Source organism: Leuresthes tenuis, unplaced genomic scaffold (assembly GCF_036924035.1).
Source record: "Leuresthes tenuis unplaced genomic scaffold, fLeuTen1.0.hap1 SCAF_21, whole genome shotgun sequence".
In the NCBI taxonomy this organism is placed as follows: Eukaryota; Metazoa; Chordata; class Actinopteri; order Atheriniformes; family Atherinopsidae; genus Leuresthes; species Leuresthes tenuis.
Genome location: NW_027325375.1, coordinates 17,640,833 through 17,659,572, shown reverse-complemented (window position 1 = coordinate 17,659,572; position 18,740 = coordinate 17,640,833). Strand labels below are relative to the sequence as shown.

General features: G+C 41.6%; 2 protein-coding genes across 2 annotated transcripts; both read right to left on the bottom strand.

The window, feature by feature from the left end:
* Positions 1-1,756: 1,756 nt before the first annotated feature.
* Positions 1,757-5,219, bottom strand: sod1 (superoxide dismutase 1, soluble). Its single transcript, XM_072375598.1, has 5 exons — positions 5,086-5,219; positions 4,120-4,216; positions 3,934-4,003; positions 2,259-2,376; positions 1,757-2,145 (listed from the first exon to the last, which is right to left on the bottom strand). The coding sequence occupies exons 1-5, from the start codon at positions 5,155-5,157 to the stop codon at positions 2,038-2,040; spliced, it is 465 nt and encodes a 154-aa protein (XP_072231699.1). The 5' UTR covers positions 5,158-5,219; the 3' UTR covers positions 1,757-2,037.
* Positions 5,220-6,135: 916 nt separating this feature from the next.
* Positions 6,136-18,259, bottom strand: scaf4a (SR-related CTD-associated factor 4a). Its single transcript, XM_072374520.1, has 19 exons — positions 18,073-18,259; positions 16,909-16,992; positions 16,719-16,763; positions 16,462-16,623; positions 16,178-16,310; positions 15,752-15,888; positions 15,435-15,638; positions 15,217-15,302; positions 15,024-15,108; positions 13,475-13,651; positions 13,284-13,357; positions 12,952-13,142; positions 12,773-12,873; positions 11,973-12,086; positions 11,710-11,866; positions 11,307-11,434; positions 11,030-11,183; positions 9,988-10,140; positions 6,136-9,794 (listed from the first exon to the last, which is right to left on the bottom strand). The coding sequence occupies exons 1-19, from the start codon at positions 18,100-18,102 to the stop codon at positions 8,554-8,556; spliced, it is 3,456 nt and encodes a 1,151-aa protein (XP_072230621.1). The 5' UTR covers positions 18,103-18,259; the 3' UTR covers positions 6,136-8,553.
* Between the last annotated feature and the right edge of the window lie 481 nt (positions 18,260-18,740).

Sequence of the window (18,740 nt, the reverse complement as noted above, 5' to 3'; positions counted from 1 at the left end):
CTGGCTCCAACTGTCTACACAAATACAACTAAATCCACTCTCAGCTCTGGCCTGCTTTAGAGTTCTTGGCCCCAATACAGCATCACCACAGGTACCCAAACACAAAGAATATGAAAAAAATATCAATAACCAATATATTCTGCTAAATTAGAGCTATTGATTTGCCACTAAAAGAAAAAAGAAAAAAACACTAATAAAATCACTAGAAACTTGGAAAATATTTGCTGATTTTATTTCTATTTCTTTTTTTTTATGTGGCTGAGATTCCCTGTTTTCCATACATTACTTTCAAATATAACAACCTTTTACTGTAACACTTATAAACTGTGTAAAGTCTATTGAATAAAGAGCATAGAAAGACAAATGCTGTTCCCACGACAAATCTTTCGAGCTAAACAGTTTATGAATGAATTCGGACTGCACACTCTGCAGCTTGCCTCTGGATTTCTCCCTGGGGTGTTAACTCCACTGAAGGGAGCTCCTAATCTCTCATATTCCTGGGAGAAGATCACAGAGTCATGTCACTTCATATGGGCGCATCCACCATACCCACAGAAAGGAAAGGGCTTTCAGAGAACACAATTTCAGCAGTCATCCACCAGGTATTTTTAGACAGCGATGAAGCGTACCGTTTGCATGCACTTATGTGTATTCCTGGGTGTGCGCTGGCCTGCGTGGGGCGCAGCTGTTCAGTTCACGGGTACGATGGAGAGAGAACATACACAGATTTCTTTCCAACATTTCCAATCACATGCTATTACTTATAGGATGACACTCATGGCTAGTCTGAGATTCTCATGAAATGTAATGCTTGTGTGTACAAGAGCAATTAAAAGTGTATTTGAAGTTTCTAGTTTGAATGCAGCAAAAAGGCTTGGGTGTCCACTTATGAGGAAAACAAGAGGGAACATCACCAGCTTTTTAAAAAAAAATTTAGCAGTTACTCATATGTACGCTTATATGCCATTTTATTTTGAAGGAAGGTAAAATGTTATTAGAAACTTGAGTAATTTGTAATTTCAGTTGTGTTGCAACGCCCTCTAGATGAAGACTGAGCATATTACATACTGTAGCTTTTCCTTTTTTTTTTTTGTCATCAGGAACCCCAAGAAAATATCTGGCCTGTAAATACAGCTCTCTAGATTTAGTGCTACCTTAATTGTACCCAAACTGCTGTTTTAGTAATAATGACTCACTTGTTGCAATAAGCCTTCTGTCACCATCAGCCCACAATGTCATTACCCAGGATTTTAAAGAATCTGTGATGGTCTATTCAGTTTTATAAGAAAAATTATATTGCAATGTATTTGGCTTACTTCTCATCCCTGTAGTCAGACACGGGTCTCAAGAGGACTGTGCAGAGCATCTTGGATCAAAAGACCACACAGATACAGCAGCCATATTTCACAAGTGTATCCAACAAATGCAACACGATAATTATCGTGGAGCTGAACTGTCTGGCAGCACACAGCTCAATTTGCAAACTATCATACGGCACCTTTCAAGTCATTTGGGAACTATGGTCCCTCTACAGATTTGTATTAGCTTAAATGCTCAGAAGAAACTAAACTGAAAAGAGACAGAATTTGTACAGCAGGTTGAATTTTGACACAAGGCTACATGCACTGAAACATTAGCATTTTTATTAAAAAAAAAAAAAAAAAAAGAAATTACACAGGACCCATTCAGATGAAACTAGCATTCTGTAAAAACACTCACTTATGATAGACTCCGCAAACGTGGACAATGAGCACACTTGATGATTTTTCAATTTATTTATTTTTTCCTCAATAGTATACATTTGTGAACTACTTGTGCATTACCAATTCTTTGGGACTTCACTGACAGACATAAACCCATACATACAATTGTCATTAGGAAAGGACTGGGCAAAGCATGGCTTAATCACTACATCAACTGGTCAACAAAAAAAAGACAGAGTACTGAAGAGGGCAAACTGTTACTCAAGTAGCTATGTTGGTCTCATTAAGTGCAGTCAGGAGAAAAGGTTTTCAGTGCTCCATGTTGTTGTGTATTTTACTGGGTAATTCCAATGACTCCACAGGCCAGACGTGCACCAGCATTACCGGTTTTCAGGCTTTCCTCATTTCCTCCTTTTCCCAGATCGTCAGCTTTCTCGTGGATCTGAGAAACAAGAACGGAAACCTCACAGCTTAGCTAACCAAAGTTAAAACCCTGGTTTAGCAGTTTGGCAAATGTAGTTCATTGGATGGCAAATGGCTGCCACTTTTCCTTACCACCATGGTTCTCCCAATGATGGAGTGTGGTCCTGCAAGGGTGATAACCTTGTCTGTGAGGTCTATCTTGGCAACATTATCTGCTCCTGCAGTCACATTCCCTAAATCTCCAACATGTCTGTAAAGAAGAAAAATAAATAACCAAATACATTATACGTCTGCAACATTTAGGCCAGAGTTTTTTGTGAGTTTATCCAGCCGGCAACCGAGTAAAATATCAAAAATAATGACTGAAAAAGAGCAAGATGGTGGGTAATCCCCCAGAGCAGTTCTGGTAAAGAGTGTTGGTGCTGATAACAGTTATAACCATTATCTTACAAACACTGAAGAGATGTCTTATTACAGGTACTGTGGAGAAAAGCTGTTGGTAGGTTATGCATCTTTTAGTAATGCTGTCGAACAACACTGCAATTTGTGCAACATCCATCCTTCTGTGCGTTTACTGCAGGCAGCACTCTGGACTATTTCCACTTTTAAGGACAGATACAATGAAGTGAATGTATGAACGGGAAACTGCCAGTCCAGACCCAATTTCCTACAGCTCGTGTACTTTGAATTGTTTTGTACATGTATACAAGCATCCATTGTTGTGTCCTGGACAGCACACATTTAAGTTGATAACATCTATTAACATGCTGTCAGTTCCATTTACTTAAAAAGGTGTTAAGAAGCAGTGTACATGATCCTATAGACCAAGAATGCAGACAGTCGTGACACAAACAACCATCTAAAACCATGGTAATGATCCCTTTTAACTGAGTAAATAGTCATGTGGCCACTGTGCTTCAATAGTGGCTTTCAAGTACCCAGTCAACCATGACTAATAACACGGTCACATGACATGAACTTGTCATTCAAAATATTATGATCTTTCAGGAAGATCATTAATCAGAATGCACAATTCATATCCCGGTGGAAGAAATCTTACTCATAAGGGGAACATATGCAAAGATAAGTCATTATCACCACCATGGAAAAACGGTCCATTTGAGATAAATCTGTCCTCTGGCGTAGCCCGGCTCAAAACATTTGGTATGTACATTTCATGGTTAGATTTTTCCTTTTAATTAAAAAAAATAAAAAATTTAAATGGTAAATAGCTGAACTGATTTTTTTGTACGTTGCACTGAACGGTCGCAAAAGATGCCTCAGAAAACATGCCAGACAGGTTAAAAGTTTAAAGAATTATAATTGCACCTTCCCCAGCAGAACACCAGGTTACAAAACAAAACCAAGAGCTCTACGGCTGACTGAAACCACACCACAGTACACCAGCTTTTGTAACAGCAATAATGGCGCACAATGCTGTAGGCAAGGGTGTGAACGGCAAGCATACATAAAGCATTCCAGTCCATATTTATGATGTCTAATCGTGCATTACTTGAAGGAAGTTGAAATGAGACGATAAATGGAACTACAAAAACAGACCGAACGCTAACAATACGCAAGCTTGAGTTGTCTCTAAATTTAAGTACTTGTGACCGCTCAAACTAGTTGTAGCTTCCTGTAAAATGATGAGGGAGATTCCCTTTAGCCCCCTCTACTAAAACCCCCAAACCAGAGTATTTCAGGAAGCAAAAAAAAAGTGCCCTCTTAAATTTTTTTTTTTTTACAGTATTTTCGAGCCCTCTAATTTTACCTTCAAGAGAGATTTAAGAGAACCATCTCACCCTACCTTACTTCATCATTAGGACCGGCATGAGTCTTGTTGTGGGGATTGTAGTGCGGCCCTGCACTGAGACACCCTGGGAAACAGAAAATGTAAGCAGCAAACTTAGGTAATGCACATAAGTTCATTTGTCAGTCCAGCAATTTCAGAAACCCGGCGGATTCTGACAGCAAATACGGCTTGCACACTCACCGTTTGTGTTATCGCCAAAAGCATGGACATGGAAACCATGCTCACCAGGGGCAAGGCCTTTGATTTCTCCTGACACTTTTACAGGGGCCGCATCATTCTGGCAAATCGAGACACAAACAAACACGGCTGTCAAACACGAGCGAGTAGGTCAGGTCAGATAATCACAAGGAATTAGCTCTATGCCATGAGACATGTAATGGTCGGCGAAGAAGACTCTGCAAGCCTTTGTGTGCTCATAATGTGCCCCTTACAGTCTGTGGCGCATGGTTTCCCAGTCTCGCGTCACATAGACCGAGGTCAAGCTATGACTCAGCAAAAATATGAGTAAGCTGGTGTTTGGGCTTACATTTAAGGGTACCAATGGCGCGTTTTAATACAACAAAACATTTTTTTTTTTTTTTTTTTGCATTAACAACCACAACAATCGAGGCGATAACTGACGTGGTGTGAATAAACTAGTAATGTTAGTTAGTTATCGATACCGCAAGAGCTTAACTTACGCAACGGACATGAATGCTGTTAATTATTACAAAGTCCCAGGTCATTAGTGTTCAAAGGTTATGTCTTAGTTGCCTGGGCTTTGATTTAAGACCCTCACTGGTTAATTCTGCAATAGCACGAGTAACCTACTTTGTATAGAGTATCGACAAGCTCTCAATAGAACGCTCAGTTGAACGTGCAGAACTGCAACGTGCAGTTAAACACTACTTTGCATTGAAGAGGTGTTGGGTAACGCCATGCAGATTTGTAAGGATTGGCCCAAGTTCAATGCCATATGATTTAGATATAACGTGTACCTAGCTGGAGAGCCAGCTACGAAAGTGTCTCCTAAACACAGATGAATCAGAGAACTTGTGACTAGAGAAATCAGCTAGCTTAGCATTTGCGCACTGACGCACCCAGTGAAATTAATGTAAAATCTCTCTTTTTTTTTTCTTCCTTCTTTGTGCATGTAGCACATCTTACCTCCTGATCAAAATAAACAGTCCCGGTGGTTTCTCCAGCTCCCTTGAGCACACAAACAGCCTTCAACACCATCTCTGCAACAGCTTTTCCAAGACACTAAAGTTACAAATGTGTGCTCGATCCCAACACGACAACCTACCTATCTATAAAGCTTTATGGGCGGGATTTAGGACAGAGGGCCAATCATAATCAAGTACAAACAAAAAGCAACATTTGATTGGTCAAAGACGATTACGTAGCCTATTATATATGTGGACGTATGTATTATGTGTGTGAGCAGAGAGGTTATTCAATATTTTGAAGAAAAAGATTGTAAGAAAAAAAATCTATACGATTTATCAGCTACTGTCATCTTAACCCTTGTGTGGTATTCGGGTCAAATTGACCAATTTCACATTTCTAAAAGAAGAAAAATGATACAAGTATACATTTTTCTCAAAATATGAGGATAATTTAGATGTCAATTCAGAGTGTTCTGATTCTGAAAGTGAATTTGTAGATGGCCCTCATTCAGAATATGCACCACAAGGAGCACCACAGGTGGCCGCTGGAGCAGCAAAAGAGCCAGCCACTGGAAGACCCTCACAGACATATTTGTCTAAAAATGGACTAATTTAATGGTCTTCATCCCCAGTGAAAGAGCCGCAGAGTAGTCACGCTTCCAATGTTAATTGTGTTCTAGTAGAGACTGATTGCATTCATTGAACTTATATGTTATCTCAGTTGTTTGAAATTGAGATAAAGACAATACAGGCTAATGGTTCATGAAGTAAAATGTTGTGTTATATCATTTATAAATCCTATCACTGAGTACAATTAAATAGTATTAATTGTACAATTCAATAGTACAACTCATCTTAATTAGCTAGTTTTCTTTGTCATATTAGCAAAAGTTAACTTTACCCGTTTCAATAAACACCAGACTTACAGAATTAGTCACTTTTGTCTTTATCTGATCTGATAAAACGGAAAAAGAAAAAAAAATTAATGAACAGAGATTAACTTAACTGCCAAGTATATGTTAGGCACAGGATACAAGAAGCAGAATGATTTGGTACAAAAATAGTTTATTAAAAACAATTTCCTGTGGCTGAAATATTGAAGATTTTATCTCCACGTCTTTTGTATTTCAAACAAATCATAGAAACACCTGTCAATTTTCAAACCACGAGGAGTTAAAAACGTTAAAGCAAGGGGCCTCCGATGTACTTTTAAACATCTATTTGTGTCTCTTCGATAAACAAATCACAGATTATTGACAGCATTTACCATGAAACCTTTAAAGTTGCCAGTGATACAAGCATATTTACAGCAGTGTTCCAGGCAGTACCCTTCATTTCATCACCGTAGCTCTACTCTCCCCACCTTCGTTAAAAGATATTCCACACTCGAGATGTACTTGCCGATTCTGGCTTTCAGATTAGAACAAGACCAATACAGTGCGTGTCCGATGAAACGTACACCCCGTTTATAGGCCGTGTTTATCAAAAGGGGGTTTTCACTCGTCATATTTTCTTCTGACCAAAGCTAATTCTTCAGTTTGGCTGACTGAGCAGACAAATGGTTGCCTAATATACTGAATTGTTCCACCATCGCATTCTATAGCAGATTCATTTTAAAGGTCAGGAACCAGGAAAAAAAATAAAGATAATAATAATCCGTAACACATTTCAGCTTTTTTCTCATCCAAAAGATTTGCCCCTCCCTTTAAAAATCAAAAGAAAAGACTACCAGAACACACATATTTTATATAAACATGTTTGGGAAAAACAAAACAAACCCATAACATCGATTCCTGCACTTCTGCAAGATAAAGTTCAATTAAATTTGTGTTCGCTTCCTTATTTCTGATAAGACTGCTGTGAGATATTTAGAGTAGGAGAAGGCGATACCCAGTGGAATCTTACATGCGTTTACCTTTTGGGATCTATCATTTTTTAAAAGTAGACACCAGAAACTGTTGGGGAAAAATCCTCCCCGCCAGAGAGAAATATCGTTGCTTTATATTTCGAGCCATTTCTAAATAAACCGTTGCTGACCGGAGTAAAATTCAGCTTATTCACTTTTGCATCTAAATCTTCTTAAGGCTCAATCACCTTAAAACATCAGATTTCTGTTCATCTGAATATTCGAAGGATGCTGCACCTAAATACGCTTTCTACGTGATTTTTGTGCGTGTAAAAATGGCGTCCATGTTAAGTGGGAAATTTAAAAAATAAATCAAAATGACTCGCGTTCAAGTTGTTGATTTTGACTCGTTTGTGTGACCAAAAAATGTAATTTAACAGCCGAGCAGTAAGGTGACGTCGGTGCCAGTGTTCTATGATCATAGAAAAGGAAGCATGCTTTTGATTTTGGTAAAGATTGATTGGAATGGGAGCTGGTTTTCAGGTGTACTGCGTGTTACCGGTAAAATATCACTTTAATGTCAGAGATCTTCTCATAAACAAGCTCCGATTCGTCAGAGTCCTTTTGTTTTTAAAAAGTCAATACTAGCTGGCACGTTACTTTAAAAACTTGTGGATTTTAAAGACACAGAGTAATGGACTTCAACAGAGCACACCCCACTGATTCATCAGTTACGGCATCGAGCGTCTGGTAGAACAAAGACGATGCATGTCTGAATTCTGCCAGATATCGTGGCTCAAGGCATGAAAACTCACAACATAATCAAAAGAAGAATTGCAAAGTATGTGTACAGAAGTATACATATTCCAATTTGTATTAATACAGTTTTTTCTCCTTTTCTTTTAAAACAAAAATAGAAATCACAAGCCCGTCTCTATTCAACTGCCCGCAAGTACCTCGACGGTATTTTAAGGCCACTGTTGTCCTTGAGAAACTGCGTCTTCCTGGCTGTGATATCGAACCAATGAGCTGACACCAAACAAACAAGATGGCAAACAGAAAATAACGGAGCCTCTATTACAACGGAGTTGCTTGAGATAATATTCAGTGTTCGACAAGACATTTTGGCAAAATTAAAAGAAACGCCTCTCTAAAAGAACATATAGACATCTTTGAGAAGTCCCTGCCAACCCACAGTTGAGAACGTGGAGTTAAAAATAAATGAGGCTTAAAGAAATCATTTGTCTCCTCTGTCAGCGTATAAGGAAAAAAAAAAAAAAACTTTACATGCAAGCACTCATTTTTACAACTAATGGGGAAAAAAAATAGTTAACTGGCAAATTATTCACAGGTATTTTTCCAAATAGATTCAATTCTGTTTTGAAATGCAGATGCGAGGCCGGATTATATCGTTAATACTTCCATGTTCATTTGCTTTAAATGTGTGGGAGAGTCTAATTTCGAGAAAGGTGCTACTGCCTAGAAACTGTTAATTACCAACTGACAAACAGCAACTAGTTCGAATTTTACCTTCCAACGACTGAGACTGAGAACAGAGACTTTAGGCAGACAAAACCTTTTGGATATTTTAGTGGTTCACAGCTGTCTCTGACTGAAGGCCTATGATGCTGCTTCTTGTTTTGTTTCTGTGGGCTCACTTTGAGCCGGCGGTGAAGGCTCGGAGGGAACCGGATCTCCTGTCACAGTGGTCACCTCTGGGGGTGGAGCTAAGTGTTCAGAATCTGCCTTCTTTTGAGAGGGTCCCCCCTCTTTACTGGTTTCCACGGTAACCACAGGACTCACTTGAGATTGCTCTGTGCTGTTAGAGGTCCGAATTTTGTCCATGTTTTCCAGTTCAGCCAATCGATCATCCCTATCCCAACGTGTGGTCCTCTCTCGACGTTCTGACCGTCTTGGTCTTTCTCCTTTTCCTTCATCTCCTCTGCCTCTTTCCCGACTGCCTCCTTCTCCCCTGCTTCTTTCTCCTCCCTCCCCCCTCCCTCGATCCCTCTCCCCATCGTCACCCCTCCCCCGTTCCCTGTCTCTGTCAAGGCTGCCTCGTCTCTCCCTCCAGTCTCGTCTCTCTCTGTCCCGGTCGCGGTCACGGTCTCTGTCGCGGTCTCTATCGCGATCTCTTTCTCTGTCTCTTTCCCACCCTCCCCCACGGTTGCCACCATCTTCCTGCCAACCTCCAAGCCTGTCTCTCCCGTCCATTTTATCATTGCCCCCTCCCCGTCCTCCATCGCCAAATGGACGCCTTCCTCCTCCAAAACCTCTGTCTCGCTCTCTGTCCCTGTTTCGATCCCAGTCTCGTTCCCTCTCCTGCTCTCGATCCCTGAATCCAGGCCTGTCTCCCCTGAATGATCTGTCATCCATTTCCTCCGGCCCTTCAATGCCTCTTGGACCCCCTGGCCTGATGAAAGGAGCAGGGGGAGGACCTTGAGTGGGAGGACCTTGAGGGGGAGGGCCATGCCCATGAGGGAAAGGAGGCCTTATATTGTGTGGAGGGGGCATTCCGAAGCCTGCTTTAGTCAGGGGGGGCTCGTGGTGCATCATTTGAGGGTGTGGGCCCCTGGGTATCATCTGTGGGGGTACAGGTGGCATGTTGGGGTGAGGTGGTCTTGGCCCATGGGGTGGAGGGAACCGCTGCATGTGAGGTGGTGGCGGACCTGGAGGACGTTGGAGTGGAATTATACCAGGTCGTGCACCCAGCAGACCACCAGAGGGCGGTTGAATGGTTCCAGGATGCCCACCTGGAAGAGCACCTGGAGGCCCAACCGGAGGACCACCTGGAGGTCCAACCAGGGGACCACCTGGAGGACTGACGAGAGGTCCAACTGGAAGACCACCTACCTGGTTACCTGAAGGTGAAATAGATGCAAACAAAATCAATATTAAGAAAAACTTTATATGGTCCTCAGACTCACACACATATATATATATATATTTATATATTAATTAAAATATATATATATTTCCTCTTCAGGAGGAAAAGTAAATAATTCTTGTCTGAGGAATACCCATGATGGGAAAAAAAAAAAAAAAGAGACTGACCCATATGTCCCAGCTGATTGTTGAAGATGTTGGGACCCTCGAGGACCTCATCTTTTCTGTTGCCCAGACCTGTTGGATCCAGAGGTGGGTCATCAACTCCCCCTTTGGAAGGAGGTGGGGGACCAAGCGGCATAGGACCTGGGGGAGGAAAACCTGGGAAAATGGTGGTGCGAGAAATTAACATGAGTTCACATCAGTTTTACTATACCCACCTACAAAGTAAATATCTCCTCCTTAATATTAAAATACAATACACTTGAATTTTGATCCATTTAAATTTCTTTTAAAATATCCTTGTGAAGACATAATGACAAAGCCAGTAATTAGAGGAACCCCAACTCATAAGACTTCCTTGGCTTATTAGCTTCATAATAGGTTTGACATTACCGATGTGAAATTTTAAAGACTCAAGATGTCTTTGCTTTTTAAACAGTACAAAAAAATCCTTTCACTCATCGGCCTTATGGAGTAAATGCCAGTGACGTCAACTAGCCACGAAACAGCTATGATCTCTGGTGGTGATAACACTGAAAACGTCACTCTAAAAGTACGTAAAGCTGAAGAAGATAAAGGGAGGTGGAGAACTGAGAATGTCCCTAAAGCCACCTTTCAATGCTAACCAGTAAGGCAAACTTTTGTTGTAAAGAGCTCTGCATTCTGTCATCCGCTGTCCAAAGTAAATGTGGCATTTCAGGCAGTTTCGTTTGGTCAGTGCAAATACTTAAATGACAGTTAAGATCAAGTCCAAAGCCATTTGTTTGGGTTGCAGTTGTGGTTCGGCTGTGTTGTGTTCGAACTTTGCTACGGTTTTCCAGCTCTGAGTGGTTAAGAATTAAGAATAATAAACCTATCTAAGCAGAGTCACCTCAATATGTAGTCAAGTTTGTTGTGGAAGTATGTAGCATGTGGGTGATTACTTTATATAGCAGGCTTATACTATGATTAACAGGGTGGGGCACATTAATTGCAATTATTGGCATAATGGTTAATCGTTCAAGTGTTCAATCAATCTGAATTTCTGTATGGCGAAAGGTGGGGCTACCTGGAGGCATTTGCATAGGGTTGAAGCCATGTCTGATGAAAGGAGGAGGCGGAACTCCTGGAGTGAAGGAGGGTGGAGGCATGCCCATGGGACCGGGAAAGACTGGAGGTTGGAGAGAACCTACACCAACCATTGTCTGTTGCATTGGAGGAACCTGACACAAAAAGATAAATAAGTGAAAGTCATTTTTAGAAAACTAAAGTAAACATTTCTGATATAAACATTATATCATATATAATGTATAAACTTAATGTGACAGTCTTCAGCTGTTGTTTACCTGTACAGGAGGAGCAGCTGGAGCAGCTATAGGTAATACCTGCGTGTCCTCAGGCTGCTGCTGCTCAGAACGGCCGTTATGGGTGAGTTCCTCTGAGTGGTCAATAGCCTTCCTCACTCCGCTCCACTCTGGAGAGAAAAAAAAAGACACTTCAATAAGAGCACATTTTGAAGCGATCAAGAAGATGAAAGGCACGAATCGCTTCATTCTGAAAAATCAAACAGGATATGACAACTTTTCTAAGGAAGAAGACCTCTCAGGACAGAAGAAAAGACATTTGGGAGCGGACACCTTCGACTTTAAAGTACCAGACTTGAGGATTAAACTTGTCTCCTTGCTTTGTGTAGAACATGAACAGTGAAGTTACATTCGACTTTAAATTTGCATTTGAATGACTTTTTACCTGGTGATAAGGTATCTACATCCAGTATTCCTCCCTCTTTCAGCTCCTCCAACTGGTCCTCTCTGATCTTAGACCAAGGTATGTAGGTGACCCCCAACTCTACATCCCAGTACTGTTTAAAATCAGCCTTTATGCCCTTGTTCAACGCCCAAGCAATCTGGCAGGAAGCAAAACAAAAATGATGAATTTACAAAGTGTGATTTGGGATTTTATTAACATTTTCATTAGTATATCAGTAAGCAGACATCCGTGACTTAACTCACCTTGATTGCTTTCTGGTTCACTTTATATGGTCCTCTACTGAGCTTCTGCAGCGCCCTGTAGGCATCTTGTCTATGTATCATGACAATATAAGCACAGCCACGTGGAGGGATCATCTTAACAAGAGAGAAGGACAAAGGCGAGTAAGGAGAAAACAAGGACGTGGTGATCTGGTTTTTAATTAAGTCTAATGTCGTTACCGTGACAGCACTACTTTTCATTCACAGCGAAAGAGTCTGGACACAACCAGGGATGCAGCAATCACTCAGCTTTTAAATCTCTTAATTGAATGACTCATACACACGCCAACGCAGACCACTAATGCCAAGCTGCCAATTTTGTCACTAGATTTAATTACTTTTCAAACTAAAACTACAAAAAAAGAAGATAAAAAGATAAAAATTTAGAGGAAACATTATTTCTCTTACAATGTGCTCCGTTGTTGATGCTTTGAGAAGAGAAATACTGCTTTGTTACAGTGGCTCACTGCATTTTCATGCACCTCTCGTTAGAAGCAACTTAAAGCTATGCATGTTCTCCTTGAACTGATGAAGAACTTCAAGGCTGATGATGCATTACAGCGGGGGGTGGGGGAGTTACGTGTCCAAACGAGCTGAAAATTATTCCAGCCAAGCATCTCTTATAAAGAGCCAACTTAAAACAACAAAGCAGAGGCTAGGAGCTGTCCACATAATAACCAACACTAAAAAAAACTGAGCATATGAGCACATTCCGGGGGAGATGAACAAAAACAATGAGTCAGAGTTGCATCAATATTGCTGATCCTTATGGATCCACTTACATTGATGGATTCTATCTGCCCGAACTCCTCGAGCAAAGAGGCGACATCTTGCTGTTGTGTTCTTTTGTCCAGCTGACCCACCCAGAGTGTTGTACTGCAAACTGTAAAGGAGAAATAAAAAGCAATGTGAAGAAAGGGAAAGGGTGGGGAGGGGAGGGGGGGGGGGGATTATGACTCACTGCTCAGGGTCTCGCCCTTGGGTGGTGGAAGGCCTTTCTGCCGCCGCTCTCGCTCTCTCTCTCTCTCCCGGCGCTCCTGCGAGCGAGAGCGTGGGGAATGGTGACGTCGGTCCCTGGAACGCGAGCGGGATCGCCTGTGCCTTGACCGCCGTGTACGGGAATTGGACCGTGACCTCCTCCTCTTTGGCGACCTGGAGATGGAGAGAAAACAAAAGGAACTCATTCAAGGAACGCGTTCTCAGCAGATTAGCAGTAAAAAGCAAAATGAAGAGGAAACATACTACGGATCCGTGGAATGAAAAAAAACAACAACATTCTGTTCAGATGCTTACCTGGAGCCTGAATGGGACCTTCGACCATGTCTGCCATCTCTCATAGATGAATGGTCCATGTCCACTGAGGAGTCCTGACACGATATAAAAATGGCATGTTGTGATTATAGTGTAGGCTATAGCGCCTTCAGAATTATATTGTTGATGATAGCAACACATAAAGTAAAGACTGAGACTATACTTTGTAGTACCTGTTGTTGCTGAGCTGCATTTTGGGGAGGGTATATCCCTGGGAAGTTTGGAGGCCCAGTGGAACCAAGGAGGGGCTGCCCTGGCATACCATGACCCATAGGGGGCATCGCGACAGGGAAGCTTTGTCCTGGCAGTAAACCAATGGCCTGGAGCTGGCCATTAGGAGCGACAGGAACCTGAGAAAGACAACTGTAATGAATATGATGCTCATACAACAGGATTCCTCGCTGCCGTTTCTCAGAAACAGACTTGCCCATATGTACGCCTCCCATTTTTACACCCACGCAATGTTTTACTTTTAAAAATCCTGCTAAATTCCCACAAGGTGGCAGTATAATCCAGATGAATTAGGGAAAATAAGCAGGTATTAACCAGGAATATTCAGTAAGGAGCGGGGCTTCTTTATGAAGATAAATGTGTGGCGTTTTAATAAATCCATTACGTCATTTGGGAAGTAAATACACGCATGCCATCAAAACTTTGCACTCCATAGAGAGCATCATAGTAAATTAAACAGTGTTTTTTATACACATTCGAGGATTTTTTTCCCTGTGACTTACATTCAGATCCGGTTTGTGTGAAAATCTTCTGCAGGTGAAAAACTGACTCACAAGTGCACATTTTCTCCTACAGGTTCTCACATTTTCTGTCTTTATGTGCGCCTTTAATTTCGCTTCACATGTATGCAGACAGAAGTTCAGATTTTTTTTTTTTTTTTTTTTTTTTTAGTTGTGAAAGTTCTCACGTTGCATTTTACAAGCTCGCTCATTTTGGCGCACATTTACCTTCACGGTCCCTTTTCCATTCTGTCAACTAATGAATCCTTTGATCCAGGGATGGATCTTTGCAAAATACTCGAGCTCAAAGAGGCACACGGAGGATAAAGAGAGAGAGAAGGCTTACTGGAGGTGCATTAAATGTGGATGGTCTATCGTGCGCAGAAGTGTTTTTGGCACACTCTAAGAGGGGCAAGGGATGTTGTAAATTGAATTAAAGTAAATATTTATATGGCCACAAGCACCACTTGTGCTCATCTGACAGAAGAGGAATATGGCAGCAGGCTGCCGCGCGAGAATTTTTAGCCGTTGTAACTGTGCCATTTCATATTTAATTAACTTAGCTTTAAAGCAGCGGCTCCCAAGCTGAAATGTCTCGATTTGAATAAATGCCAGTTACTTGACTCCTCTCTCCCTGTGCCTGCGTTTGCGTCTCTAGTGGAAGGGACTAACACGTGAGGAGAGGATGTTAGGAAACAATGTAAGCAGTGTCCCCATGTGTTCCCAGGTAGACTGAAAGCTTTTACAAACACTGCCGTGCTTGGCAAGCATCCATAAAGATAAAGTCCAACAGAGACTATAAGGATCAGATAAGAGCAGATAAGGATCCGGCATACAGATACAAAGGCACAAGTGTCATCTCATTCCATCTAAAGCTTAAGAGGGATTGGCTTCCAGAAATAAAACAAACTGTATTGTGAAGATTTCCAAAAACTTGCTCATCTGTAAGGATGAAACCTTTTCTACTTAGAAAAAAGGCCCTTCACATTACCTGTTGTGAGAGGTCTTGTGACGTGTTCATCATCTGCGTATTAAAGTGCTCCATGTGTTGGGGGAAGACTGGAGGTTGCTGCATACTGCGATTTAAAAAAATAAATAAACTGTAAGCTTCACAAATCCCCAAAAACCTAAACGTCCCGCTTGTCATCACAAATAAGCTGCAATATCTAAGCGTTAACGCTTACAACGGCAGCTGTGAGGAGATTTCATCCTTCTTTGTTTCTTCTCCCACTTCTGGTTCGTCGTCGTAGTCGAAACGGTCCAGAAGTTTCTAAAAGAGAGACCGATAACAAACTTGAGAGTTAAAATGTGCTTTAAAATGTTTTAACGGTGACTGTCAAACAAATCCTGAGCTGCATGAATTTACAGTGAAAATTTTGCACAAGAAAACGCTAGAACGCACCGTCACTTTGTCAAAAGCCGTCTTCTGCTGGGCAGGCTGGGAGGGCAGTGGAGGCTGTGACGAGGGAAGCGGCAGCTGTGGGATGACTGCGCCCAGGGCTGGCGGGACGTTTTGGACCGGCGCTTGTACAGCGCGGAGAGGAAGCTGAGCATTGGTTTCTGGCTTCGGCGGCTGCTGTTGAAAGTTCTGAAGCATCTGTTGAAGCTAAACGCCAGCGAAGCGAGAAAATTTAGTCGTGAATGTCTAAGAAAAGTGCAAGCGCTGAATGAACGTGAATGAATGAGAGTCACTTCCAGTCTGCATCAGCACAAACACACCTGCTGGCCCTGTGAGGACTGAAAGAGCTGCGCGACAGCAGCAAAAGCGTCGGAGTTGTGCAGCGGAGGAGCCGATACCGTGGTGGAGTTGGCCGTTACCTCGGTAACGGGCTCTTTGGCTGGAGGTGGCGACGAACCTGAGTGAGGAGCCGAGAATATGAGCGTTTGTGTGCAGCACACAGATGCTTTGTAATGTCAACATCACTCACTGGTTCATCAGCAAATCACTATTACACTGCGATATGTTTTATAAACGTATATAAATTTCTCAGCTTGCAAATTTTCAACATTTTGCCCAGGGAATTGAAAAAAATCTGTATTTTATTTCAACTAATACATTGCGCTAATGAAGTTAGCACTGTTGTTGAAGTTAGCAAGTTTGAACTGTGGCACAATAATCCCAAATCGCTGCATCACGTAGTTTACCTGGTTCATCTGCGTTTGCGAACGATGCCGCACCGCTGCCGGAGCCAGCTGCCATATCCAAGAGGGGCTGAATGACCTCGATCTTAAACACCCCGTTCTTCTGCCACAGGTTCAACACCCGCACAATCTTACTCTACAGAGGCAAGGAGAAAAACCAAACACGGAAACAGGCAAAGGGAAAAAAAGGATTAAAGTGAGAACATCTATCATGAGATAATATCTTATCATTTTTCTAGCCGCTATGCATCCCACATAACTATCCCACCAACTAGTTCAGGTCTTACCCTGTCTTCTACGGGGCAAAGGCAGAGGTTCTCAAAAGTTCCTGTTATGTTTTTGGTGAACCTTGGACCAAATACATCTTTGTCGGGTCCAAACTGGTGCCTGGACTGCCTGACAATGGAATCCACCACATACAAGCCTGCGACTTTATACTCGGGCTTACACTGGAGACACAAGACGGAGAAAACCAGGTCTGAGTTGATCATGTTTGATGTGGATAAATTGGTTTGTAACGCAATGTGAAATACGTTTGGCTCACCTTTTTGATGAACTTTTCCACAATCTGGACCACATGTTTGTAAAGCTGAGGAAGACAAAGTCGAGTGATATGACATGATATCATCAAGACAAAGGCTTAAAAATGGCAAATACTACTTCTGAATAATAGAGGACATAGTCAAATAAAGACAGAAATAACACACAAAGTGAAAGGTCAAACTCTTTCTTACTTTCATAGCTTTGATGGCTGATTTGGTGATAGAGATCATCTTTGCCCGCGATATTGGGGGCTTGGAGTCCATCAGTGAGAATAACTAGACAGAGTAGAGCAGAGATGGAAAGTCATGACACGGGGAAAAAATAAATAAATAAAACAGAGCAATTTATTTTCTTCATTGCTGTATATTTCATTGGATTTACTTAAAGTGCTGACATTAAAAGTAAAACTTGCTATTTCACTCGCTGTGGACAACCAGCCAACCAATAGAATACACAAAAATAACCACAAAAAAAACAGACAAACAGCAATCACTTTTCTTATTGTGAGACAACAAATAGGGCCAAGAGTCATTGAGAATTTTGTGTAAAGTACTCAAGGCTACATCTGTCACTCCTAAAACTATGATTTTCATTAATTTACAGCAACTACTTTCTCTTCTCAAATGTGATATAGAAACTACTACCGAAACAGCGACATATCCATAACGATCCTTACAGTTATCACTTTCCGGACCTCATATGACCTAACTGTGATGAGACTGTTTGGGATTACCACTTTGTCTCGGTGCTTGACTAAAGATGAAGACACAGGTATGATAACGGTTGCAGTGGAACGCTTAATATGCTATTTGGAGAAACAGTAGGGGACACAAACCAACACAGCACCTGACTTGTGTTTTGACTGGGGTCCTCTCAGTATAAACACTCAGTCCACAGGCCTTCCAATAGCTTGGCCTGGCTCCTTCAATAATCGAATAGCATATTATTGAAGCTGCAATGAGCTCTTTATTCGTACACTTGCGATGTGTCAATAACATAATATCATGCTGTTATGTATGTTTGTTCAAGCACAGTTACCACCCACAGGGTTAGTGACCATAACTTACTCCCACTAGCTAACATCGGAGGATACTGGAACCAGTGCTGGCTGCATATTGCTGTGTTAGCTTGCTAGAACCCAGTGAATACTGTCATTTGAGTCAGGAGCATTATTTTAGCTACATGAGTGCAACATAAACGTTATCTCGAGCAGGTTAGAGCCGAAAAAGACGTCCGGCTAGCAGGCCCATTGGTCCGACCTGGTCGGCTAGCAGTAGTGCAACACAGCGGCACCATGACCAGCACAAGCAGACTCGGTGAGTTCAGGGTCTCTGCGTGCCCTGCACGCTGCTTACCTCCTGGTTAAAGGCGTTGACGGCATCCATGATTGCCTGACGCTCCGGGCCTTCCCCTTAACACCTTATTCTCCGCTTAAAACGATGTTTATTCAAGGAAGAGTCGGTACAACATGTCCGCTCCCGGTAGCTAACGCCAGCTAGCCTCACACCGATAGCTTTCGGGTCGGCGGGCACGGCAAAGCATGATGGGATTCAATGTTGTTGTTCTGTGTTTTGTCCACTAGAGGGAGCAGTACTCCAAGACAGTCATTAAGTTCATGACCATTTTCAAAGGAAATATGGTTCATTTATTTATGAAAGTGAATCTATTTTAGGTTTCCCACTTCATTCAAAAATCAGCTGAAAAAAATTAAGAATTTGATAAGATTGAAAAACGAAAAACTACAACGTAAGTAATCAAGCAAGTTTATTTGATAATTAATCAAATTAATGATATTAGAATGTTACATTTGGATATGAAATGGAAGATTTTTCACAGCTTTTTTAAAAGCTGGTAATGTTTTAATATCGACCTTTTAAAGGAAAAATAGGATTTAGCTTTTTACACTTTGCATTCTTGGATATAAAACAAAACAAAAAAGAGCTTAACAATATCTTCAAAAATGCATAAACCCAAACAATACACCATTTAAGCAAAATGGAAAAGCATTATCCATAATGTTCAT

Bases quoted from the DNA above. Each gene is read 5' to 3' on its own strand.
- sod1 (XM_072375598.1), bottom strand. From the start codon at position 5,157: ATGGTGTTGAAGGCTGTTTGTGTGCTCAAGGGAGCTGGAGAAACCACC. The intron at 4,004-4,119 runs GTGAGTGTGCAA...TCTGTTTCCCAG, and splicing joins TTTTGGCGATAACACAAACG to GGTGTCTCAGTGCAGGGCCG. The intron at 2,377-3,933 runs GTAGGGTGAGAT...TCTTCTTTACAG, and splicing joins GGTCCTAATGATGAAGTAAG to ACATGTTGGAGATTTAGGGA.
- scaf4a (XM_072374520.1), bottom strand. From the start codon at position 18,102: ATGGATGCCGTCAACGCCTTTAACCAGGAG. The intron at 13,358-13,474 runs GTACTACAAAGT...ATATCGTGTCAG, and splicing joins ATGCAGCTCAGCAACAACAG to GACTCCTCAGTGGACATGGA. The intron at 12,874-12,951 runs GTGAGTCATAAT...TCTCCTTTACAG, and splicing joins CAAGGGCGAGACCCTGAGCA to TTTGCAGTACAACACTCTGG.